The sequence below is a fragment of the Electrophorus electricus genome, chromosome 4 (assembly GCF_041902795.1).
Source record: "Electrophorus electricus isolate QZ-2024a chromosome 4, ASM4190279v1, whole genome shotgun sequence".
In the NCBI taxonomy this organism is placed as follows: domain Eukaryota; kingdom Metazoa; phylum Chordata; class Actinopteri; order Gymnotiformes; family Gymnotidae; genus Electrophorus; species Electrophorus electricus.
The window spans coordinates 3,469,599-3,490,577 of record NC_137500.1 but is presented as its reverse complement, the minus strand read 5'-3'; the positions used below and the strand labels follow the sequence as shown (position 1 = coordinate 3,490,577).

The window sequence follows — 20,979 nt, the reverse complement described above, 5'->3', positions numbered from 1 at the left end:
ATACCTTTGCTTACTGGTATTTGTCAAACGTAATAAATAGCTGTGTTTCACTCTCACACTGTCACGCAACACTGGAAAGCATGCAAGACACAGACAGACCAAGAGATGCACTGGGCAGCCCTAATGCAAAGGAGGTTAGTGAGACAGAGAGATTAGAGAGATGTACAGCAAGTTAGCACATCAACTGTTATTATTTGCTGACATCAGTCTTGGAGATGAGAGAAGACCAGGTTTTCTGATTGTTGTTCCTGCAATTCCAACATTAGCTTTCTCCAACCATGAACACATTTGGTAATAGAAAGCGTGAATAATATGGTCATCAATTAATTTTTTTCTTCCCATTGCTTTGTGTTGTGCTCCTCACATCACAAAAGCATCTTCATGTATTTGTTTTGGTCTTGGCAGGCCATCTAGCACCCCTGCCATAAGGTAACAACATACAGCTTTTCCTGAAGGTGGACAGCATGTGTTGATTCCAGTATCTGCTGAGTTCTTCGCAATTCTGTCGGTAAACTTCCTGTGTCCACCTATTCATATTGTAAGCTTTGACTTGCCACTGTTGGGCCCCTGAGCAAGGCCCTTAACCCTCAATTGCTCAAGTTGTACACAGTCATAATTGTAAGTTGCTTTGGATAAAAGTGTCAGCTAAATGCCGTAAATTTGTTCCTCTTGATACATTAAACAATCTTGCCATTTTGGAGACTTATGCGCGTGTTACTACTACAGGCTTCTTTGGAAGTCTGTTGCTTTTTGAAATGCTGATTGTCAGACCTTCAGAATAGTCTTACACCCATCGGAATGAAGCAGCTTGGGCCCCACATGTGCCGCAATCTCTCTGTGTGCTGCTTTAATCAGCGTGCCTGAAGATATTGCACCATTCCCATAATCACGCTGTGCGTGCTAGGGAGTGAGCATCATTGCCGTCTGAAAGGGCAGAGGTCACTGCAAGGCTCTTCATGGCTTGCAGCTCACCGCTAAAGCTCCCTGAATCCAGTTCTTGGTACAAACTCAACGAATGCTCCGTGGAAGTAGCAGGCATGTCCCCCTGGCGGGAGCACAAAGCAGAGTATTGTTCCTCTCACTACTGATGCTAGGGCAACTGACCCTTTGTGTCCCAATCACTTCTCCCAATCACTTCTCCCAATCACTTATTGTGTTTTTCTCCTTTTTTGCTCCAGAACCCGAGTTTGCCAATGTTTGGTTGACTTCGGGTTACAGGATTACTTGGATACTACCTCACAAAGTGGATTATTAATCTATTTGGATTATTAGACCATTTTATTAATCCATCCTCTAACCGCTGTAAATGTAATAACATTTATTTAGTAGGCGAGGGAAAAGGGAGATCATTTCTAGCTGTTCCATTTAATGAATGGAACAAATCCTCCAGAGAGGCATTGACTCACCCGATGATTCAGCACTCAACTATTATCTGTATATCAGTAATGAAGTCTGTTATTTTGCCAGTGCTCCTCTGTGATTTGCCCTGACAGACGATGGAGTCCATTCACTCTCGTCATTTTCCTGCCAACGGTTACTCAAGAAGTGGATTCATTAGTACCTTACGTAACTGGGTTTTCGCTCCATGGCATGACTGCATTTCAAAACTCTATTAGAACTGATATTCCTCAGACATCAAGTTCAAAAGAGAACCTGTTCATCCTAATTGAGCTGCTAACAGCATATCTGCAAAATGGAACATTAAGCAACTCACAATACATTAGCAATGTAAAAACACAGGAAACAATCCAAAAATGTAGGCCAGCTCTAGGACTGGTACCCACACACATACTGAAATCTGATACAGAGATTATGCCACTGCCACATTAAAACAGAAAAAAAACCAATAGAAGACTAATTTAAGAATACCAGCAAAAGACTAGTTTGAATTTATGAAAATATGGATAAACCTTCGTGTCCTAGAATGTATGTACCTCTGAAATGCTTTCATAAAAACCTCCACAACATTTTCCAGGCATGGAACAGAAGGATGTGGCCCCTGGAGACCCCACACATACCTGTGTGTGAGAGTGGCTCGGCCCGGTCCGGGACCCTCCCTGCCGCTGCAGTCAGGCACGGCCCCTGCCAAACAAACACACATCAATCACCCAAACACATCAATGGACTTAGCGCCTCATTACTCTGCTCCAGTGCTGGGGGGGGGCTCGTTCTCATGCCGAACAGCTGGGCCCCACACCCGGGAGCTGGACCGGGCCCAGATACACAACTTTAGGGAAACTTACAGGAAATGCCCAATAAATACTTAGAAAGCCAATCAAGCACTGTTTGAAATGTCAAAAAAAACAAAAAAAAAACATGTAAGGATCTGTGTATGAGCGTCTGTCTATGAGCATGCCATCTGATGAGGTACTAACATACACAGAGTGAAAGTAGCATCAAGGCACCAATGAAGCACCTTTAAAGCAATTTAGTGGCCAAACAGAACCAAACACAAAGTTCTACTACCAGTCCACTTCACAATTAAAAAAAAAAAAAAAACACAGCAAAACTAGGAATTAGCTGAATTAGATTTTGATTTGTGTTGAGACCAACAAATTTCCTTAACTTAAAAATTAGAACTTAAATGAGTGAGTGTTTTTTTTTCTGTAGTTTATCTACTTATTTGCTTAACAACCATGAGCCGGTAGGGCCATAAAGAGACATACAATATTAGATGCCAACATTTTACTGCCCTCTATAAATAGCAACATATTTGCAGAAAACAATTAGTCTAAATGAAGACACAGACATCTGAGAATTAAGCTAGACTTTCTCTCCCCAGTTGACGGACATCGGGAAATAGAGAAAACAAAAGGATGGAGACAGAGAAAGAATCTCTCTCTCAGTGCCGTGTGATGAAACGCGCTAATGGTCACTGGCAGCCATTTCAGGCAAAGTGGAAGCTGGACTTCCCTCTGAAAGCACGTCTACTGCTTCATTTCACTATGGCGCCAGACCAGCCCGGCTTGGCCGTTCTCGGCATGCAACACTGAGCTTGTGATCTGAGAATGGATAGGTGTAACATTCTACTGCACAAACAGGCTTGGGAGCATCGACCAGTGCATATGAAAGAAGAGTACGGAGAGAGAGAGAGAGAGAGAGAGAGAGAGAGAGAAGGACAGGGAGGATATGTCCAATCCACGTTTATCATGATGATAGATTGAGATGGAACTTCTCTCTATCTATTCTCAAATAGACCAGAGAGAAGCAAACTGTTAACAACCCCACTACACGCACAAGGCAGTTTAGAACACAGACAAAAGCTCCTCTTCTCTGTTGCTGCTGCTTCCCTTGTGAAACGTGCTCACAATACGAGACCCGTAACATATATCGGGTGGAGCCGTAATGCCAGCACTCGGACCGAGAACCAGAGGCAGAGGGAGGAGGTCTGGAGGCCCCGTGCTGCCGGTGCAACCAGGGCCGAGATGCAGCTTGCAGCGGAGGTCGAGAGCGCCAAAGCTGCATGCGGGAAACATTGCACTTGACTGCAGTGCAGTCGTTGGGCCCCGTACTCCGTCAGCGTGGCAGCAGCAGAGGAGAGCAGCTGCCAGTGTGGAGGTGTGGGTGGACGGGTGTTGTCTGCGCACACATGGAGCTGAATGTATGTCAGCATTTGGGAGACATTTGGCTCTGATTATACACAAACCGGCAGGCACACAAACCAGTGTGAGTGCACAGGCACACACACAAACAGACAAAGTGTCATGTGCAAAACAATGTGTAGAAGACAAGGACCATTCGGTAAGTAGTTAAACACTGGTCAAAAACAGGCAGTATTGACACTAAAGGTACTTGCAAACTGCATTCACTGCGTTTTCCTCTTGCTTCAAATCAGCATCCAGCAAGAGTGAAAAGATGCAACACTGGCAAACATGTTCTTTGTGCATGCAATTTTTGTGTTTACTGACAAGCCAGTATTATTGCCATAGCGTGCCTAAGACGGGCTTTGGTTTAACCATTGCTGGGAGAGTATAAACCATCTGTTGTGGCTACGTTCTGGGTCATATCAACTCTTAGGTCTAATGGGGAACGGTCTGTGTTCTGGTCATCTTAAAGGGGATGTGGTGGTTTGGTTCTGGCAAGATGAAATGGCACACATTTCACCGTTTAGATTTGAAGCTTTGCGATGACTCATTTAAGCATGGGAAAACAATTGCTAAAATGCTGACAAGGCTATTTAAAGTTTTATGTCATGTGTTTGACTACGTGTCTAAGCACATTGCTAATTCCATGATTTACTCTTCTGCACATAGTTTTATTTGTTTAGTTTAGGTTTTTTATTACAGCCAAACTGATCTTAAAACTGTCTATGATACGTGACTGCACGCAGGCTGCTAGAGCAGTTGGATTGTCTGGTCATCTTGTATTATTCATACTGGGAACTTCACTGGCCATCCCCATCTGCACATATTCATATCATCTGTGACTTAGGCTGCTTTTTCCCACAACCTGGGTGTGCTTATGTGTGCTTGTGTGTGTGTGTGTGTGTGTGTTTACCAGGCATCAAACAGTATGCTCCTAGCTAAGGCATCTGTCAGATGCACCTGTTTTGCATCAGTATAATTTGGCTGGGACTGCCAGTCCCAGGCCAGTGTGCTTATACTGCAGCAGGAAGCACAGTGCTGATGTGTTTCCTGTTTCCACTATTCAGCAGGAATTACTGCTCTGATGCATTTCCTGTTTCCACTATTCAGCAGGAAGCACAGCCCTGATGCGTTTCCTGTTTCCATGCCTATAGCAGGAAGCACAGTGCTGATGTGTTTTTGCCGGACCCTCTAGTCTCAATGACTGTTCACTAAACCAGTGAATTTTGATTATCTCTCAGGCAATCGGTGAGAAGGTGAAATCAATACAATGGCTGCCCCACTGGAACGACTACAGGAGAAGACTGGCAGACCATAGAACTGTTACTGATACACATATGTACAAAATTTTACCTTAAACACCATAATCATTTAATGACTATTTAATGGCTTTAGGTATGCCATTTATTCATGGCCTGAATGCTCTGAAAATCTTTTTTCTCTCATTCCTAATCAAATCTTCAGAATTTAGGCAAACTAAAGTCAAGGAATGTTGAAACCATATCAACTGCTGAAACCATATCAGCTGGATAATGCTTACATATTTTCCACTTAGTCAAGATTGAAAACAATAATAAGAAGAATGCATTTCTTCTAATTATTTAAAATTAGGTCAAATGTTTAATGTTTCACCCCAACACATGACGTAACCCCGTACACAGAGTGCACCCAGAGACACTGGCTAACCAGTGGGTACGTTTCAGGCGCAGCAGAAGTAGCCCACAGCCTGTCTGTGTCTTTGTGACACAAACGAAGACTCACTGTGAACCTCTCTGAGAAAAAGCCACCCTGCAGAGAGAAACGCTGGGGTAAATATTTTGATTTTTTGAAAACATCCCATCTGTGAGGGGAAAAAAAAGCCAGATATCAGACAACTATCCTACAATTCCTGCAGATCTGTTAAGTCTGTAGGCCACACAGAGAGAAACACAGGGATAGGAACACACACACACACACACACACACACACACACACACACACACACTCACACACATATCTGTTTGGGAAACAGTACCACCATACCAATAACAGTGCGTTCCTGTCTGCACCAGGCCCATGATAATGCCACAGGAAGTGATCTACGCTTGCATTTCTTTTCCCTCTCCATGACAGATGGATTTCCATGACTTTTGTGGAATAACATTGCTCAGCAGGGTCACTGTGGGGCAATTCAGGGAAGTGATCAAGGTGTGGAATATCTGTCAGGTTAAAGAGCATACATGGAATTTCAGTGAGCGTGTGTAGAACATCTGTGAAGCTGACCGTGAAAACAGTCTGTGAGGCTGGAATATCAAAGATCTACTGACTGTAAAGTTGAGCTTGTTAGCATGTATCTAACAACTCTCAGCCACACTGTGAGTGAAATGACATTTTTGAGGAAACAGCTGAAAACATGTTGGGTTGAGTTTTATGACAAGTGAATGGAAGCCAAAAACTTGATATAATGACTGCAGATGGAAAGACTGCAGCTTTGGAGTTTGTTTGTTTGTTTGTTTGTTTGTTTGTGTGTGTGTGTGTGTGTGTGTGTGTGTGTGTGTGTGTGTGTGTGTGTGTGTGTGTGTGTGCGCGCATATTCTATTCCCTGTTAGTTCACCCTCACTAATAATACAACAACTAAAACAGTAACACCAGATGTGTCTCATAAACACCTTTTTTTTAATCTCATTCACTCTTTTCTCTCTCTCTCTCTCTCTCTCTCTCTTTCTCTCTCTCTCTCTCAGAAGCATACATACACAAAAAATTTGCAAATTAGAAATTAGAAAATTAGGGGGAAAATGCAATGATTCAATTAATTAATTAATTAATTAGAACAAAAGAGATCTGGTGAAAACCTCAATCTTGTTTATATGTACATCAGAACTTTCAAAAGCTCATCAGGCCATTTCAGCTGACCTGGGTGTGATATGAAACTAAAACACAGATTAGCCCCGATAGTTGTGCACTGATTTCTGGGCAGATTGTGAGAACCGCAGAACAAGGCTAATCAGCTGTCTTTACCCCATCACACTGGAACCTTGGCTCACACCTGATCTGCTGTCTTATTTAAAATCAAGCATGCTGATTGGACCAGATTGGGCTTACAGCTGATCTAGCCAAGAGCCACATGGAAAAAAGTGCATACTGTGTATTTAAAGTGCTGAATGTGATTTACTTTAGTGCGCAAGACTTAATAGACCTTCTGCTTTCCATTGTCCTCGCTCACGTTTGGTTTTTTTCTTCCTCGCCACACACTCTGGAGAGCATTATGGGGAGATGAGCAGAACGCAGAGGCACTAGTGAGCTCGTCCACTCACTCACAACCAGCACGGAGTGAAGCAAGGGTTTATGAGCCCGATTCAAAGGACTAAACTACGGTTTCCTCATTCCACACTGACTGGAGGCACAAGCTCTCTTTGAAAGCGCTCCCTATTGACAGAACTCCTTCTCAAACGTTTATGAGTTGCATTCCTTACAGTCTATTTCAACAGCAAATCTAAGTCACAGTTGCTGCACAAGTCTTGGGTAAAAAAAAAAAAAAAAAGGTTTTATAAATCTGCAAATTTGAAAAAGGACTTTCAGGGTCTGTTTTCTGCGAGGCCTTTTAAGGTAATCTATAGTCTTCTGGTGCTGAGAAGTTTCCGATGCTCAATAGTAATTGTAGCGATTAGGAGTATGGTTCAGAAAGAAGCCTGCACACATGTCAGGAGACATTGGGACCGGTCTGGAAGGAGCAATGTGTGCAGGCCTGAAGGGGAATAAGGTGAGGAAAGTGCAGAGGGCTAGCCTCCATGCCCCGCCTCCATGCCCCGCCCCCATGCCCCGCCCCCATGCCCCGCCTCCATGTTCATCCAGCACTTCTCTTCCACCAGCACTGATCAATAATGGCAAAATCGGAAGCCAACTGAAATCATCCTTACCTTCCTCACCTCATTACTAGAGGTACAGCTTGACAAGTCTTGGCTGATAACAGCACACATCACTGCCTTTAAGCTACTATGCCTAATCATGTTTTACTTCCTTACTTTGCCTAAACAGAACTGTAACTTTTCAGTGGCAGCTCAGTGGTTAAGGTTTTTGTCTTGTAATCAGAAGGCTGCTGGTTCAAGCCCCATCACTGCCAAGTTGCCACTGTTGGGCCCCTGATCAAGACCCTTAACCCTCAATTGCTCAAGTTGTATTCAGTCATAACTGTATCATTATTTATCATAACAGATAAATGTAAATGTAATTTTTCTATACACATAAAGAGGCTTCTCCAGTCCTGTTTTTTTTCCAACTTCGAAATATTAGTAAAGTTAGAAATGTTCTGCCTTTTACAGACATTGATAATTAACATGATGCATGCCCACCCATTGGACTACTGTAATGCGTGGACTACTGTAATTTACGTGTCTGAGTCTGCAGCAGCCTGTCGAGTCCATCACACCAGTACTGGCCTCTCTGCTGGTTACCTGGAAGCTACAGAAGCGAGATTAAAGTTTTTGTGCTTATATATCAAGCTTTTCATAATGATGCTCAAGCATACGTCTTCTTCTGAATATAAGAAATCTACGGCCTTCTGATAAGGGTTATTATCTGTCCCCCAAACTAAATTAAAATCAGAGGGGGTCCAGGCCTTACCCCAAAATATACTGATATCAGACACTCTGACTCCCTACTGATATCAGACACTCTGATTCCCTACTGATATCAGACACTCTGACTCCTTGCTGATATCAGACACTCTGAGTCGATTCATGTTCTTTAAAAAAGCATTTAAAGACATTTTTATTCTCTTGATTTTAATAGTTCTTAGTCTATGTGTATTCTCTGTCGGTGTGTACTTTAGTATTTTCTGCGTGTATTGTTTGTTGAATCTAGTATTTTATAGTCTTCTATAGTATAGTGTTTGTAGGCATTTTTGTAAAGCACTTTGACACTTGCTCTAGAAAAGTGCTACATAAATAAAGATTTACTTGCTTTCCTTACATTGCCAGTCGTGGTCTGGACAACCCGAATGCCTTTATTACCGAATGCTTCCCAATGACCTTCCTAGCAATGTAGCCAACCCCACGGCCCCTAACTGCTGTTTAATCTCCTGTACTGAGATGCATCAGATGCGAGGCTATACAAGAGGACGGCTAGGAAGAGGAGCCCTCTGCACTTTGGCACCGGACCCTGCACTTCCTTACACAGAGCGATCCATAGCGTCGGACGGGAACATGGAGGGAACGTGGCGTGCCAGTGATGCTCCTCGGCCTCTGCTTCCCGCACGCACCCCAGCCAGCCCAGCGTGGACAAAAATCCCAACAATGTGACCTAAAAACCTTTTGGGGAATAATGACTAAATCCTTGCCAGTTAATGAATACGGAAAGAATGGGGGCCACTGAACACCAACCTTTATAAGAAAGGTTTCTCAATCACTCGCACTGCTGAGACGACCTTTCAGCTCTTAAGTCTCTGGCAAAAGAGTCAAAAATTATCAAATGTTTTGGCTGAAACTTAAGTATTACAATTGCTACATCTGGCATAACCGTGTTTGCAACTATACCAAAAATATGTAGCGGGAACTCAAAGGCAGCCTTCCTAGGCTAGTCAAACAGCATCGCCAGGGGGGAAAATGGATTTATTTTCATCACGTGAAGGTTTTCTTGCATTAATAAACAAGAGCTCTTTCTCCCATGAAATAAGAACATGTTATTCCAAACAGACATCCAGAGTCTAGTCCTACTCACAAAACAAAAGACTATTGTCACATCTAATCTAAGTATTCACTCTAGTGCCACACTGAAATCAGATACAGTGAAGATTGGTTTAAGAGTAATTTGCATCTTTAAGCAATGTTATTCCTCAGTCTAGATATGTCAGATGTCTCGATCTATCCATCTGTGATAGCGCTTGGCTAATGTTTCATAAACATGAATTTTAAAGGGTTTTCCCATGACCAAAATCATTTAGGTCCATAAATTATTTCAGTAATCGTACCTTTCACCAAATGAACCAGTTCATATTTGGTTTCAGCGGCCCTGTCTTTTCACAAAGTGCCAGTTTTTCAAAGGTCAACAAACACATTTTGGACTTTCCTCAAATGATGTGGAATAGATAAATAAAAGCCAGTACTCACACATTTGACTGGGATAGCATGCTTTTGAGTAACGACCGTGACTGTTTAGAGGGCACTGTGTGGCCAACATCGCAAGTTCAATTCAAACATAATCAAAGAAGCAACCCTAAAATTAACCTAACATCATAAAATAATGTGAGCTGTTTGAAAACTGCATTCAGAAAATCTGTTTTGTTTTTAAAATCTAATGATTTGATTTGATGCACGTCCAGTCAAAATGAATGAGTATGAGAAATGACCGTGTTGAAATGCCAGTGACATCTTTGCCAGAGCTGTTATTGGGAGCCTTGGCTTGATGTCACAGTGCCAGTTTTGGAAGTTTTGGAAAAGTATTAATTTTGTCAAAGAGGCATGATCCCACATGCAGCATTTATAAGGCCCTCAAATTAGGCATATCTGGTCAAAACCACAGATTTGCAGTTATTTATTTCGATTTTCGGGAACATTCTGGGGGGGGGGGGGGGGGGAAACAGCCGTGTGTAAGATTATAGTTGTTCGTAACTAAGATATTATTTATTTGATGACAACTTCGCAAAGTCATTAAGAGTGAGGTGAAAGTGAAGCAAACCAGTGAGTGGTTTGTCAGTGGAGCTTTGATTTGCAAACGAAATCTGGAATGGGCTGTTAAGGGGAAACTCTAAACACAAACCAGTGAAATAGCAGTATGACAAATGCACTAGTTGTTGGGTGGTGATCAGCCAAAAATGCAAAATACATGTATTTGGCAGTAGTCTGTAATCGGACTATTTTATTAATGCTTCTGGCAAGGTCTGTTTCTACAATAACTCTAATATAACCTCCTTTAAAGACGCTGATTAGACACGTTTGTGTAGACACTGATTAGATGGGCTGATCAGATACGTTTGTGTCTCAATATATTTCTTCTGGTGTGAAAAAAACACTAAAAACCAAGAGGCAAAATATGAGTAATAGAAAGGAGAATTCAAGTCAAATACTGCTTGGCACAGAAACAACTGTTTATAAGTTACACAAATACAGACATAAGTGAGATATGTTGAGGGGTCGTAACCTTTAAATGCGGCCAGCAACATCGTCTCAATTGTGTCTCAAACTCGGGGAGAGCTCTCGGCATCTCTCCTCCTCACTCTCATCACTTCCCACATCATCTCCTCCAGCTGGAAACATCAAAGCAAGTTATGCCGAGAAGCGCTGCTACCGCTCTATACGAGATTACTGTCGAGAAATGCACCATAGGCATGTTCAAGTTGATCCTAGAAAAGCATTAAAGTTAAACAAACTGAACATCGTATTCGCGCAGACAACTTGGTTATACAACATCCCAGATGAAGTGGTCCGTCGAAAATGGAATAGTAAAAATAGAGTGATTGCTTAAATTCATCAGAAGCCGCTAATGCTCCTAATGTCCCGTCAACTGTAAGCTATTTCCTAAACGTATGTTTATGGGCGAGAAAACCGTTATTAAAGCAACTTTCATTAGGTCGCTTAATGATACTAAACGAACACCATCCGACTGAACCTGTCAAAGTGGTTAAACTCTCATGCTGTCGCCTCCCAAGTTCACTCTAAGGACACGGCTTTCGTTGGCGTGGTCCGCTTCCCCTGCCGGTTACTCCGTCTAAGTATTGAGTATAGCAGCAGAGGAGAACTCACCCTCGGTGTGCACCTTAGGAACACGGGCTCAGGCAACCGTGCAGCTGTGGCGGACGAACGGCTCGGAAAAGCTCCTGCACAGACGCCGTGCGCTGCAGCCGCTGCGCATCCCGCTCCGGTCGCGCATGTGGGGGCTCCGCGCCTCCCCTCCGCCCGGCGCGGAGTTAACCTTTGCGCTACCGGCGCCGGGAGCACGGCCACTATCATATGTTCTCAGTCAAGTGTGCAGAATAGCTGTTCTAAAAAAGGAAAGGGCGAAATACATAGTGAAAAGACACACGCAACTCTGAAAAGGTCTGGCTCAGAACTTGGATATTCAAACTTATCCAAATTTGGATATGAACGGGGCTGTTAGGGATATGCATTTCGTCTGGTGTTAAACTTCTAGAAAGTAGGCGAACAATGCAGTTTTAACACGGACCTTTCGGAATGACGGAGAGGAAAGCGATGAACTAGAGCTCAGAGATGGACAGAGGAGTCAGCTTTGTGGAAAATACGTCCTCATTGCTACTGAGCTCTTTATCTCGTTAGCCTACACTGCCTCATCCATCCTTTCCTACCAATAACCACTAGAGACCTGTTTCCTATGTTTATGAATTATTCAATGATAAAAGATCTATTAGGCAATGTTGTGTGTGTGTGTGTGTGTGTGGGAGAGTGTGTAGCAGAGTGAGACTTAGTTACAAGAAACAAATGGTGTAATTTGCTGGATGTACTATAAATTCAAAGTCTGTCATCCTTATGTAAAGTGCTGAATTTATCACTTCTGCAAGGCACAGGAGTGATAAATTCAGTGATGAATTCAGTGCTTTACATAATATTTCTAGCATTTATTCTGGAAGGATAAACAGGTTTTGAATGTAGTACCGGTAGGTTGCTGGTTTTGTGTGCGTTTGCCTCTGTGGTTCTCGCTGTGTGGCGCTCAGAACTGGGCTGGACTGTACACTCCCTTAAGTCTGACAGCTGCACCTACCACATCAGAGGACATCACCGTAAGCCACGCCACAGCGCTGCATCATAAACGCTCCATGTTCCAGACTGGGGCTACTTTTTTTTGTTTTGTTTTCATCAGATTAATAAGTGTTGATTTATCATCCTTGAAACAAGCCACTGCAATATTTTCTAAATGTTTTTTATTTGGACTTTTCATGGTTTTTCTAAATAAAACAAAACGTTCACTAGTACTTAATGCATCCCTAGATCCCTAGCATCCAAAGCTCATAACTGCAGTGGCGGGTGAGGGACAGACAGACCAGCTGAGCCCAAAGGAGCGGGGCGGCGATCCAGTGCGAGACGGGTTGTGCTGCATCCTGACTCGGGACTTTGTAGTCCAGTCCTCAGGCCCTGATTATTAGTTAAGGTGTGTTTAAAAAATCAAAATGTGGACTTTCTCAGGGCTCCCCAGGGCTGCTTTGAAAATCCCTGACCTAGCTTCAGCTGAGCTGTGAGGAGTGAGAGTAGGTGGAGAAACGATACAACATTCTCCTCCCTTTTCCTATTTCTGTCTGTCCGTACTACAAACCTTTCATTCTTTTTCATTATCCCTATTATTTTGTTAAAAACCTTTTTCTAACAGGTTTCCAGCCCCCCACGAATCAATTTGTTGCCTTGACGACAGGGTCCCGCAAGACTGGATGTGAGATTGGGTGGTAAAAGTGAAAGGTACTAAGCCACTCCATAACCAATCCCCTCCACAAGGTCGAGAGGACACCCGGATCCCATCAGAGATAGGGGAGTGAGGCGAAGAACGGAGGGGCGTGGGGGTAAATGTGGAGTGGCCGACAGACTGGCGGGGAGAGAAAGGGAGTGTAGGAGGAAGAGAAGGAGACACAGACAGACCAAAAGGTTGAGATGGAAAGGCAGAATGAGTAAGAAAGTAACCTGAGAAAGAATGACGCTGTGAAAATCAGAGAAACAATGGGAGGACGCTAGAGGAGTGATAAAAAGACACACAGAGACCAAGTGCAAACAAAGGCAAACAGCAGAGATGGTTTTATCAACTTTTATATGAACTGTTTCTTGCAGCTATTCCAAAATACACCATTACATCACAGAGTGCGTGGGAACTTACACTGAAGCTCCAAAAGAGTCTCTTTATCTCTTTCTCTCTCTCTCTCTCTCCCAGCCGTTGCGATATGCAGCACCAGAGACCCACTTCTCTCTCTGGAGTACACAGACACACTCAGAGGAAGCATTACAGCAAGACTGGATGTTTAAGTGACTGGCCAGGTCATGATGTCTTGAGCTGGACTGAGCAAATGTGCGCTGACCAGACGGAAGTGCTCAATCCTTTTCAAACAATTTTTTTTTTTTTTTTGCTTCATCGCACCCAGTCCCCAGGAATATAAAATTAAAAGGAAACAGACTACCCTTCTTAGCAACATTCAAACAGCCACAACACGCCCAGCCAGCAGAGCAGACCTTTAATATCCCCATATGCTCAATAACAGCGTCGCAACCTCCCTCACAAACAGCACCACACTCATAATTCAACCCATAATGCCATCGTCAGTCACAGTAAAGTGTGATTGATGCAAGCATTTCCTCCTATGGTATCCCCGTCTCCCAGTGAATCCAATCTGCCTGCTACTGTTCTGCTTGAGCTCAAGAACCAAGACCCATGCCAGCATGTTTTAACAACAGCCATTTATTCCTTCTGAGCCAGTCCTTCTCACACATGTGCACATGTAAAATGAAAAAGCGTTTTGTACCCTATATACACGGACACGGTCAAAGTTTCTTCCGAATGTGGATTCATCATCTTTTTTATCTACAGTATTCATTCACTGTCTCCTAAAAATAGCTTCACGGTTGTTTCTGGTTGTTTCAATAAGGTGTCAGAAAAGAATATACCAGTGTTGTGGATTGACCGTTCTGGGGTGGGGGTGGGGTGCTTGATGGAGAAAAAGAGAGAACTTCCTCAAATATGCCAAAAGAAAGACATACCATGAAAGAATTAAATTAGACACAGTTCATGAAACAAAGCATGTTCAGCAATCTCATGCTGGGTTAGCATCACTGATCTGTAACCCAAGAGTCCCATTTGCGAGCTTCACTTTTTGTTAAACTGAACAGTCCACAGAACAGTCTTTGTCCTAATTTGAAAGGGGATAGAGGAACATCTCCCAGCCAAACAGCCAGGCACGCTCCTGTGAGCTGTAGTGAAGTCAGCGCGTCCTGTGAGGCGGAGGTGCAGGAGTGATGGAACGCAGGCGCACAGGGGGGAAAACCCCTTTCCCTTGTGCAGTGCTCGGCCAGAGCCGGGGACACAGGCAGCTCCAACGAGCGGGAAACCTTCTGGGCTTTGCGAAGCTGACTGGCGGTTCTAACTGTTGTGGATTGTCATGAGGTCGCCAATGGACCAGTTAACACAAAAGGAATTGCAGTGTTTATTTAAACAAAGGCTTTGCCTGGTTTTAGCCTTTGGTGAGCAAAGTCGCCGATTCTGTTTGAGTTTGAGGACCCAACAGTCTGACTTCTGGCTTTCTCTCTCTCTCTCTCTCTCTCTCTCTCTCTCTCTCTCTCTCTCTCTCTCTGTCTCTCTCTCGCTCTCTGTCTCTCTCTCGCTCTCTGTCTCTCTCTCGCTCTCTCGGGCTGCTGCAGCCCAGGGCCCGGGCAGGTGGCTCTCAGGTGCCCACAGTGTTGACGGGCATCTGGATCTGGAGCACTTCTCCACTCTCCCCCTGCTGGATCTGAATGGCCTCCTTCACCTCCATCTCTGCCTGCAGCTCTGGGCCCAGCGCCTCTGCCTGAAAGATAGAGAGACACAAGAGAGATGGAAGAAGAGAGAGAGGGAGACAGAAAGATGGATGGAAATCGTGATCAAATCAGACAGGTCCGCATTTCCGGGCGTAGAGACATAATCAAAAAAGAAAAGACTACAAAACACAAAGACAGTACTGTGTACTTTGTTATATAAGAAAACTTGCTACTGTTAGTACAACATATTCCCCATTCATTCACTTTCATCACCGTTGCCATCATCATTCTTCAGCCATTCTGACACTTTTTCAATACTGGATTATCTGACAAGAACAACAGTAAAGTTCAGCTGTATTGAACAGAACTGCAGAGAGATCAGATTAAGGCTCTGCTTTATCACCATCAACCAAATCAAAATAGAGCGTGTGAGGTAGACCAAAAGGGACCAGGATGAGTCACATGTGAGAGTGCAGTGTGTCCAATGAGTCAGTCCTTCCTCACACTTGCCAGGGGACTCAACTACACACCTGCATAGCGCAGAGAGACAGCCTACACTGGAGAACATGGCCCAGACACCGCCTCCCACCAAGGCCTCTTAATGTCTCACTCTCTCTCTCATTCTCTCACATACACACACACACACACACACACACACACACACACACACACACACACACACACACAGCTGTGGCTGTAACACAGCACTGATCCAGCACTGCCTACACTTCAGTCCCCAAAGCCACACAGTCTTAAAACATAGATGTTTTGACATTATTCACACAATGGGTGTGATTTGTGTGCCAAGTCTTCTGTGCCAAATCCTGAATCCTGCTTGCTCCACAAGAGGGCGATGATGAAAACATCTTAAAGCACTAGACGTGGAATTAGTCTTGTGAATGATTTTGGTAGCGAGCCTACCTTCCTTTAGCTTTCTGTTTGTTTTTTTTAAATACATGAAAATTAGTCCTCAGATGCTCTGCGACTGGTGTGATGAGAAGACACTGTGCCTTGTTCTCCGTCTGGCACACACACGCACATCTCTGAACTGAGCTCCAGCGAGTTCCGGGCCAGCTGTCATGACCCGCTGCTGACCCGGCAGAAGGGCAGGGGAGTATCATTCAGCACCACTCTGTCTGTTACAGTTCATCGGCGCTGTATAGGGAACTGCACTTCCTGTCCGGAAACATTCTTTCTGTCCATTTTGTTCTTTTCTGACCCAGTGGGTGTTATGGAAACTATTTAAAAAAGTATATTAAAAAAAAAACATTAAAAAATGCCAGGGTAAATAAATAAAAAGAAATGAGCAATTTTTGGCTCATGTAAGCACTACCACATGTTTGGTGAGACAGATGAGAGTGATTCTCATAATTCTGCAATTTATACAGTGTGGAGACTGCATAGCTGTGGTGACCTCACGACCCCATGGAAACGGGCCAGTTAGGGCACAGCTGAAGTGCAAGGGTAAGTTCAAAGCTGCAGAGGTTCTACAACCTGGAATACCGGCCCACACACACAGACACACACAGACACACACAGACACACACAGACACACACAGACACACACACACACTTTCAAGACTGCTGTGATTCAAAGTTAAAACAAGCAACTGAAGAAACGTCGGTTATTGGTTGGACCTCAAAACAGAGCTGTAGAGTAGATATCCAGAATCACATGCACTTTCTACTCACAATAACTCATTAAGTGCGTTTCCAGCCACAGCCCAACAGGCTGAGCAGCGCGTCGTTCCCCGTATGGGGTAAGGCATGTTCGAGCTGTCTCTCCAGCATACCCATGTCTCCATCCAACACTGAACATGGGTTTCTCATGCGGAGACATTCGTTCCGGGAGGGCCAAGCTTGGAGGGAGGGAGGCCGTGTGGCTGGGGTCTGGGGATCTGTGGGGGAGCGGGGCCAGTCATGGAGTCGCACACGCTCTCTAGACTTGGCTCACTGCACTGGACGAAGCAGAGAGGTAAGCAGAAGGCCAACGTGTGTGTGTGTGTGTGTGTGTGTGTGTGTGTGTGACTGTGAGAGTGCGTAAGAGTTTGTCTATGTGATGAAATGAGAGAGAGAGAGAGAGAGAGAAACAGAGAGACAGACATGGACTGAAGGAACGAGAAAGAGAGCAATGGAATATAGGACACAAATACCTAGGCTTAGAATTTGGGCAACAGGCCGCAAAGAACATTACTACCACACGTCGATAGTCCATGCACTCCAGAAGAGGCTGTGTGTGTGTGTGTGTGTGTGTGTGTGTGTACTGAAGAACTGGACAGCTTTGTAGGGAAAACCGAAAGACAGAGAGGAGCGACAGAAGGAGAGATGAATGGGGAGACCAGTAAAAACAGGTATATAGGACAAGTATAGGCAATGATATAGGTAACGAAGATGTTCTACCAGTGAATGGCTGAAATAGTCCTAGTTGGTGTTCTACCAGTGAATTCCAGTTAAAAATAACCCCCATGATTCATCAGAGATGAAAAACTGTACATGTAGTTTTATAATCCCATTGCTTCATGAGAATGCCCCATGTTTCCAGCAGGAGGAGGGGATGAGTTCTCATGGTAAACAAAGGGCAAACAGGCCAAAACAATCAAACGAGTTAATACTAGTTAGACCACAGCACAGCCATGTCTACGGTCTGACTGTTGATTTGGGTTTTAGCAGGCTGGCCACTTTAAAGGATGCCACAGGGGAAGGGTGCGCCCCCTGCTTCTACCCACATGGCCTGCTTTGTCCTCTGCCCCACTACAACACCAAGCGGATTTGAAGCTCCTCTACTACTTATGTTTTTCTTTCTTCCAGCCTTCCATCTGTTGAATGCCCAGGCACCATTTCTTAATATTTACAGTGCAGGTAGTGGAGCTACCTCTTGTTTGTAAATGCAAAATATCAAATTAGCTTGTGTGTTTCAGAGCTGTGGACTCTTTGCACATAACAAGCGTCGAGGTAAAGCCACATCTTTCTTCATCTTTGAACTCGCACTGCAACTCTCACTAAACCCTTCAACTTTTATGTTTGTGTAAACGTCGCCCTAGCATCTTTGAAACATGATTACAGCATCATAAGGAAATGATTTGAGCTGTTCCACAGTTAACAAGGCAGGGTATGTGTAGAGGGAGTGAGAGAAGGAGAGAGGAGGGAGAAAGGGAGATAGAGAGAGGGGAGGAAGAGAGGAACTACAGGCTATTTTGTATTTCTTGAGAAAACAAACTGATGTGGAGTGCTGATTAGTAGAACAGGGTGCATGAGCAGCTCCAGAGCATATGCAGAACCAAGTGTTTCCAGATAAGGCGCGCGCACACACACACACAAACACACACACACAGTTTTCAGATCTGCCACCTGATGATGCAAATAATTATTAAATGTACACATTTCTTTGTAGTGATTGATTTGCAGTTATACAGATATAAACATACAGTCTATCTGAGCTGTACTGTAGCAAATCTGCTACAGTAAAGCATGTCATATGTCTAACAAACACTGAGATTAATTGGAGACGTTCAGTGGTGACACCTACAAAGAGATCTTTGGGATGTAAGGTTGTGTGTGTGTGTGTGTGTGTGTGTGTGTGTGTGTGTGTGTGTGTGTGTGTGAGTGTGAGTGTGAGTGTGAGTGTGTGTGTGTGCTCCCCACCTGCACAGCTCCTGTGTGGTCGGTGACAGGTCCCAACTGCACATACTGGACCTGGATGTCACTGCCCTGCAAAGGAGACGCTTCCACTGCCCCTGTCCCATCAGCAGAGGCTACTGCAATGAGCTGAGGCCCTCTCAAAACCTACACACACACACGCACACAGAGAGGGGAAGCAGAGTGGAAAAACATGTGAATGGAGACGACGAGACGAAGCACTCTGTATCACCACTACAGCAAAAATGGACGAAGCTGAATTTTGCAGTCACCTCTCATGAACAGCACAATAATGCTTTGGACACAGTGCTTATTGTTTGAAGGAACTCTCTCATCATAAGATAAAATCATATACGCCACATGGTGCATTAGCCTGCTGACGCCTGACGTGTGTGTGGAAGAGAAGCACACAAACTCTAAATTAGAACTTAGTGTCTTCATCTACTTAGCTCTCTAATTACCAGTAGTTCACGCACACAAACACACACACACGCGCCTTTACAACAAAGCTATCAGTCTGTACAATATGGTCCAAAAGACTGAGTGCACAACCAAGAACATTAAATGTTTGGCACTGAGAGTTTTTCAGCATTCAATTTGGCCTCATAGCACAGCAGTAAGCTCCTCTGACATTCTCCCAAACAGCTGGAAATATTTTTAACACAAGTATGATGTAGCAGTACTGATAAGACATAGAGTCATACTACATGAGTTAATATCAGACATTAGTTGATTAGAGATGACAACAGTTGTTGTCAGGAGCCGACAGGTATAATTTAAGTTAAAGATAGTGGTTTAAATGAATTTGCACAATATGAAAAATGAATGAGTAAATTATGTGCAAACATTTAGTTAAGTTTCTATTTATCAAACAGCTTTAAATGATGCATTGTTGGAAATAGTAAAATTTGCATTATTTTTTTTATTTTGCCCCCCCCCCCCCCCCTTAAATAAGAAAATAACAACAGATGTTTTCTGCTGGCAACACCATCTCTCTTAATAATTTGATATTTTCCCATCTTTAATACATTTCCATCTTTCAGATTACTGGTTTGGAATATTGGTTTCTAAACACGCCGTGTCACTGCTGTGTCACATGTAATGTGCTTTGCCCAAAGCATGTGATCAGACCAGATCAGATCAGTGTGGAGGACACAACACAGGCAGGCACTGGCTGCCAGGTCAGAAAGCACATGTGGGGATCACTGTGGGCTCTTAATGTTTAACACCTGTCATAGGACTCATCTGCTATTAATGACAGCATGAAGAGCAGCTCGCTGTGCTCACAAGTACTGAGTTCTGAAGTTAGGAGAATTTCTTAAGGCTTTCCAAAGCAACTCTTCCTATTGTATGAGACCCTTTATGGACAGTAAACATAACAGCCTCTGAGCACTACTGATGAGGATGAGGTCATATTTGCCAAATTGTATTTTCAAATTCCTCAATAAATATTTGATCTTGTTTTTGGGCTTGTGTGACAAACAGATTTTCCGATGTAGCACATGCTGGATATTGGACAGTGCCCTCAGAACTGTGTGTGAGAGTGACAAACACACACACACAGACACTCAGATGCACACATCCTAAACACAAGTACTCACATACACACACAAATACAAAGAAGGAGAAGGTTTAGGCCATCATATTAACACTTCACTGTCGGCAGCATGGGTCCATGGCCTGAAAGGCTGTTCGTTAATCCAGAGGAAGAACTCGAGGTATGACAGTATCTGAGCACTGGAACTGATGGCTCAGAGTTGCCACTCCAGCAGGACCTCTGATGCTCTCATTTCCATCTGCCTTATAGAGTTCTTAAACGATCAAACCTCTTTGTCATCTGAGGACGTCAGGGCCCGAGCTCCAGGCCCCGGTACAAACGGCGTGATGCCTGTCTCCCACAGGAGCTATCCGTCCCCGGTTAGGAGGAGAGTCAGTCTCTCAGCACAGAATCCCGCACTAACCTCAATTAAAGATGCATTACATGCCCCGGCAGTTCCCCCTCCCCCGCTCACCACGACCTTGGCTTTGAAGCGGAGCCACCGGCATGTTTTGAAGTTATGCTGAGCCATCACCGTGCTCAGCGTGTCTCCAGCAGCAATGCCAGCTTCGCCACAGCGTCTCCTGCTCCTCGCCTGTACCGTGGCATTAGGGTAAAAACAAGCCATGCCGGCCAAAGCAGAACCCAAGCAGAGAGACACTGGCCAATCAGACTTGAAGATATTCAAATGAAAACATATGCAGGAAGTCTGGTCAGGATGGGGGACGCATTGAGGAGAACATCATTAGATACCCTGTGCTCTTTGTTAACATATGCTAATATTTTAATTAAATGAAACATGTAGCTA

At 44.1% G+C, this 20,979-nt stretch overlaps 2 protein-coding genes across 19 annotated transcripts in view; both read right to left on the bottom strand.

Moving 5' to 3' along the window:
• The window catches only part of znf469 (zinc finger protein 469), a 185,001-nt gene extending 173,017 nt beyond the window's left edge, over nt 1-11,984 (bottom strand). For 8 of the 16 annotated variants that reach the window (XR_014123064.1, XR_014123065.1, XM_081711847.1 and 5 more), the window contains exons 1-2: nt 11,300-11,984; nt 2,019-2,082 (exon numbers count right to left, since the gene is read on the bottom strand). Coding sequence is in view for 9 of the 16 variants with exons in the window: in XM_081711847.1 (XP_081567973.1) it covers nt 2,019-2,082; nt 11,300-11,506 (271 nt within the window). In the remaining 7 variants the exon portion in view is untranslated. Of the gene's footprint in view, nt 1-2,018; nt 2,083-10,697; nt 10,862-11,299 lie in introns of all 16 variants that reach the window. The other 8 variants (XM_081711850.1, XM_081711842.1, XM_081711837.1 and 5 more) reach the window with 5 other exon arrangements.
• A 1,303-nt stretch (nt 11,985-13,287) lies between these two features.
• The window catches only part of banp (BTG3 associated nuclear protein), a 36,014-nt gene continuing 28,322 nt past the window's right edge, over nt 13,288-20,979 (bottom strand). For 2 of the 3 annotated variants that reach the window (XM_081711832.1, XM_027015209.3), the window contains 2 exons: nt 18,641-18,781; nt 13,288-15,048 (listed from right to left, as the gene is read on the bottom strand). In XM_081711832.1, coding sequence (XP_081567958.1) covers nt 14,926-15,048; nt 18,641-18,781 — 264 coding nt within the window. In that variant the 3' untranslated portion in view covers nt 13,288-14,925. The other variant, XM_027015210.3, reaches the window with a different exon arrangement.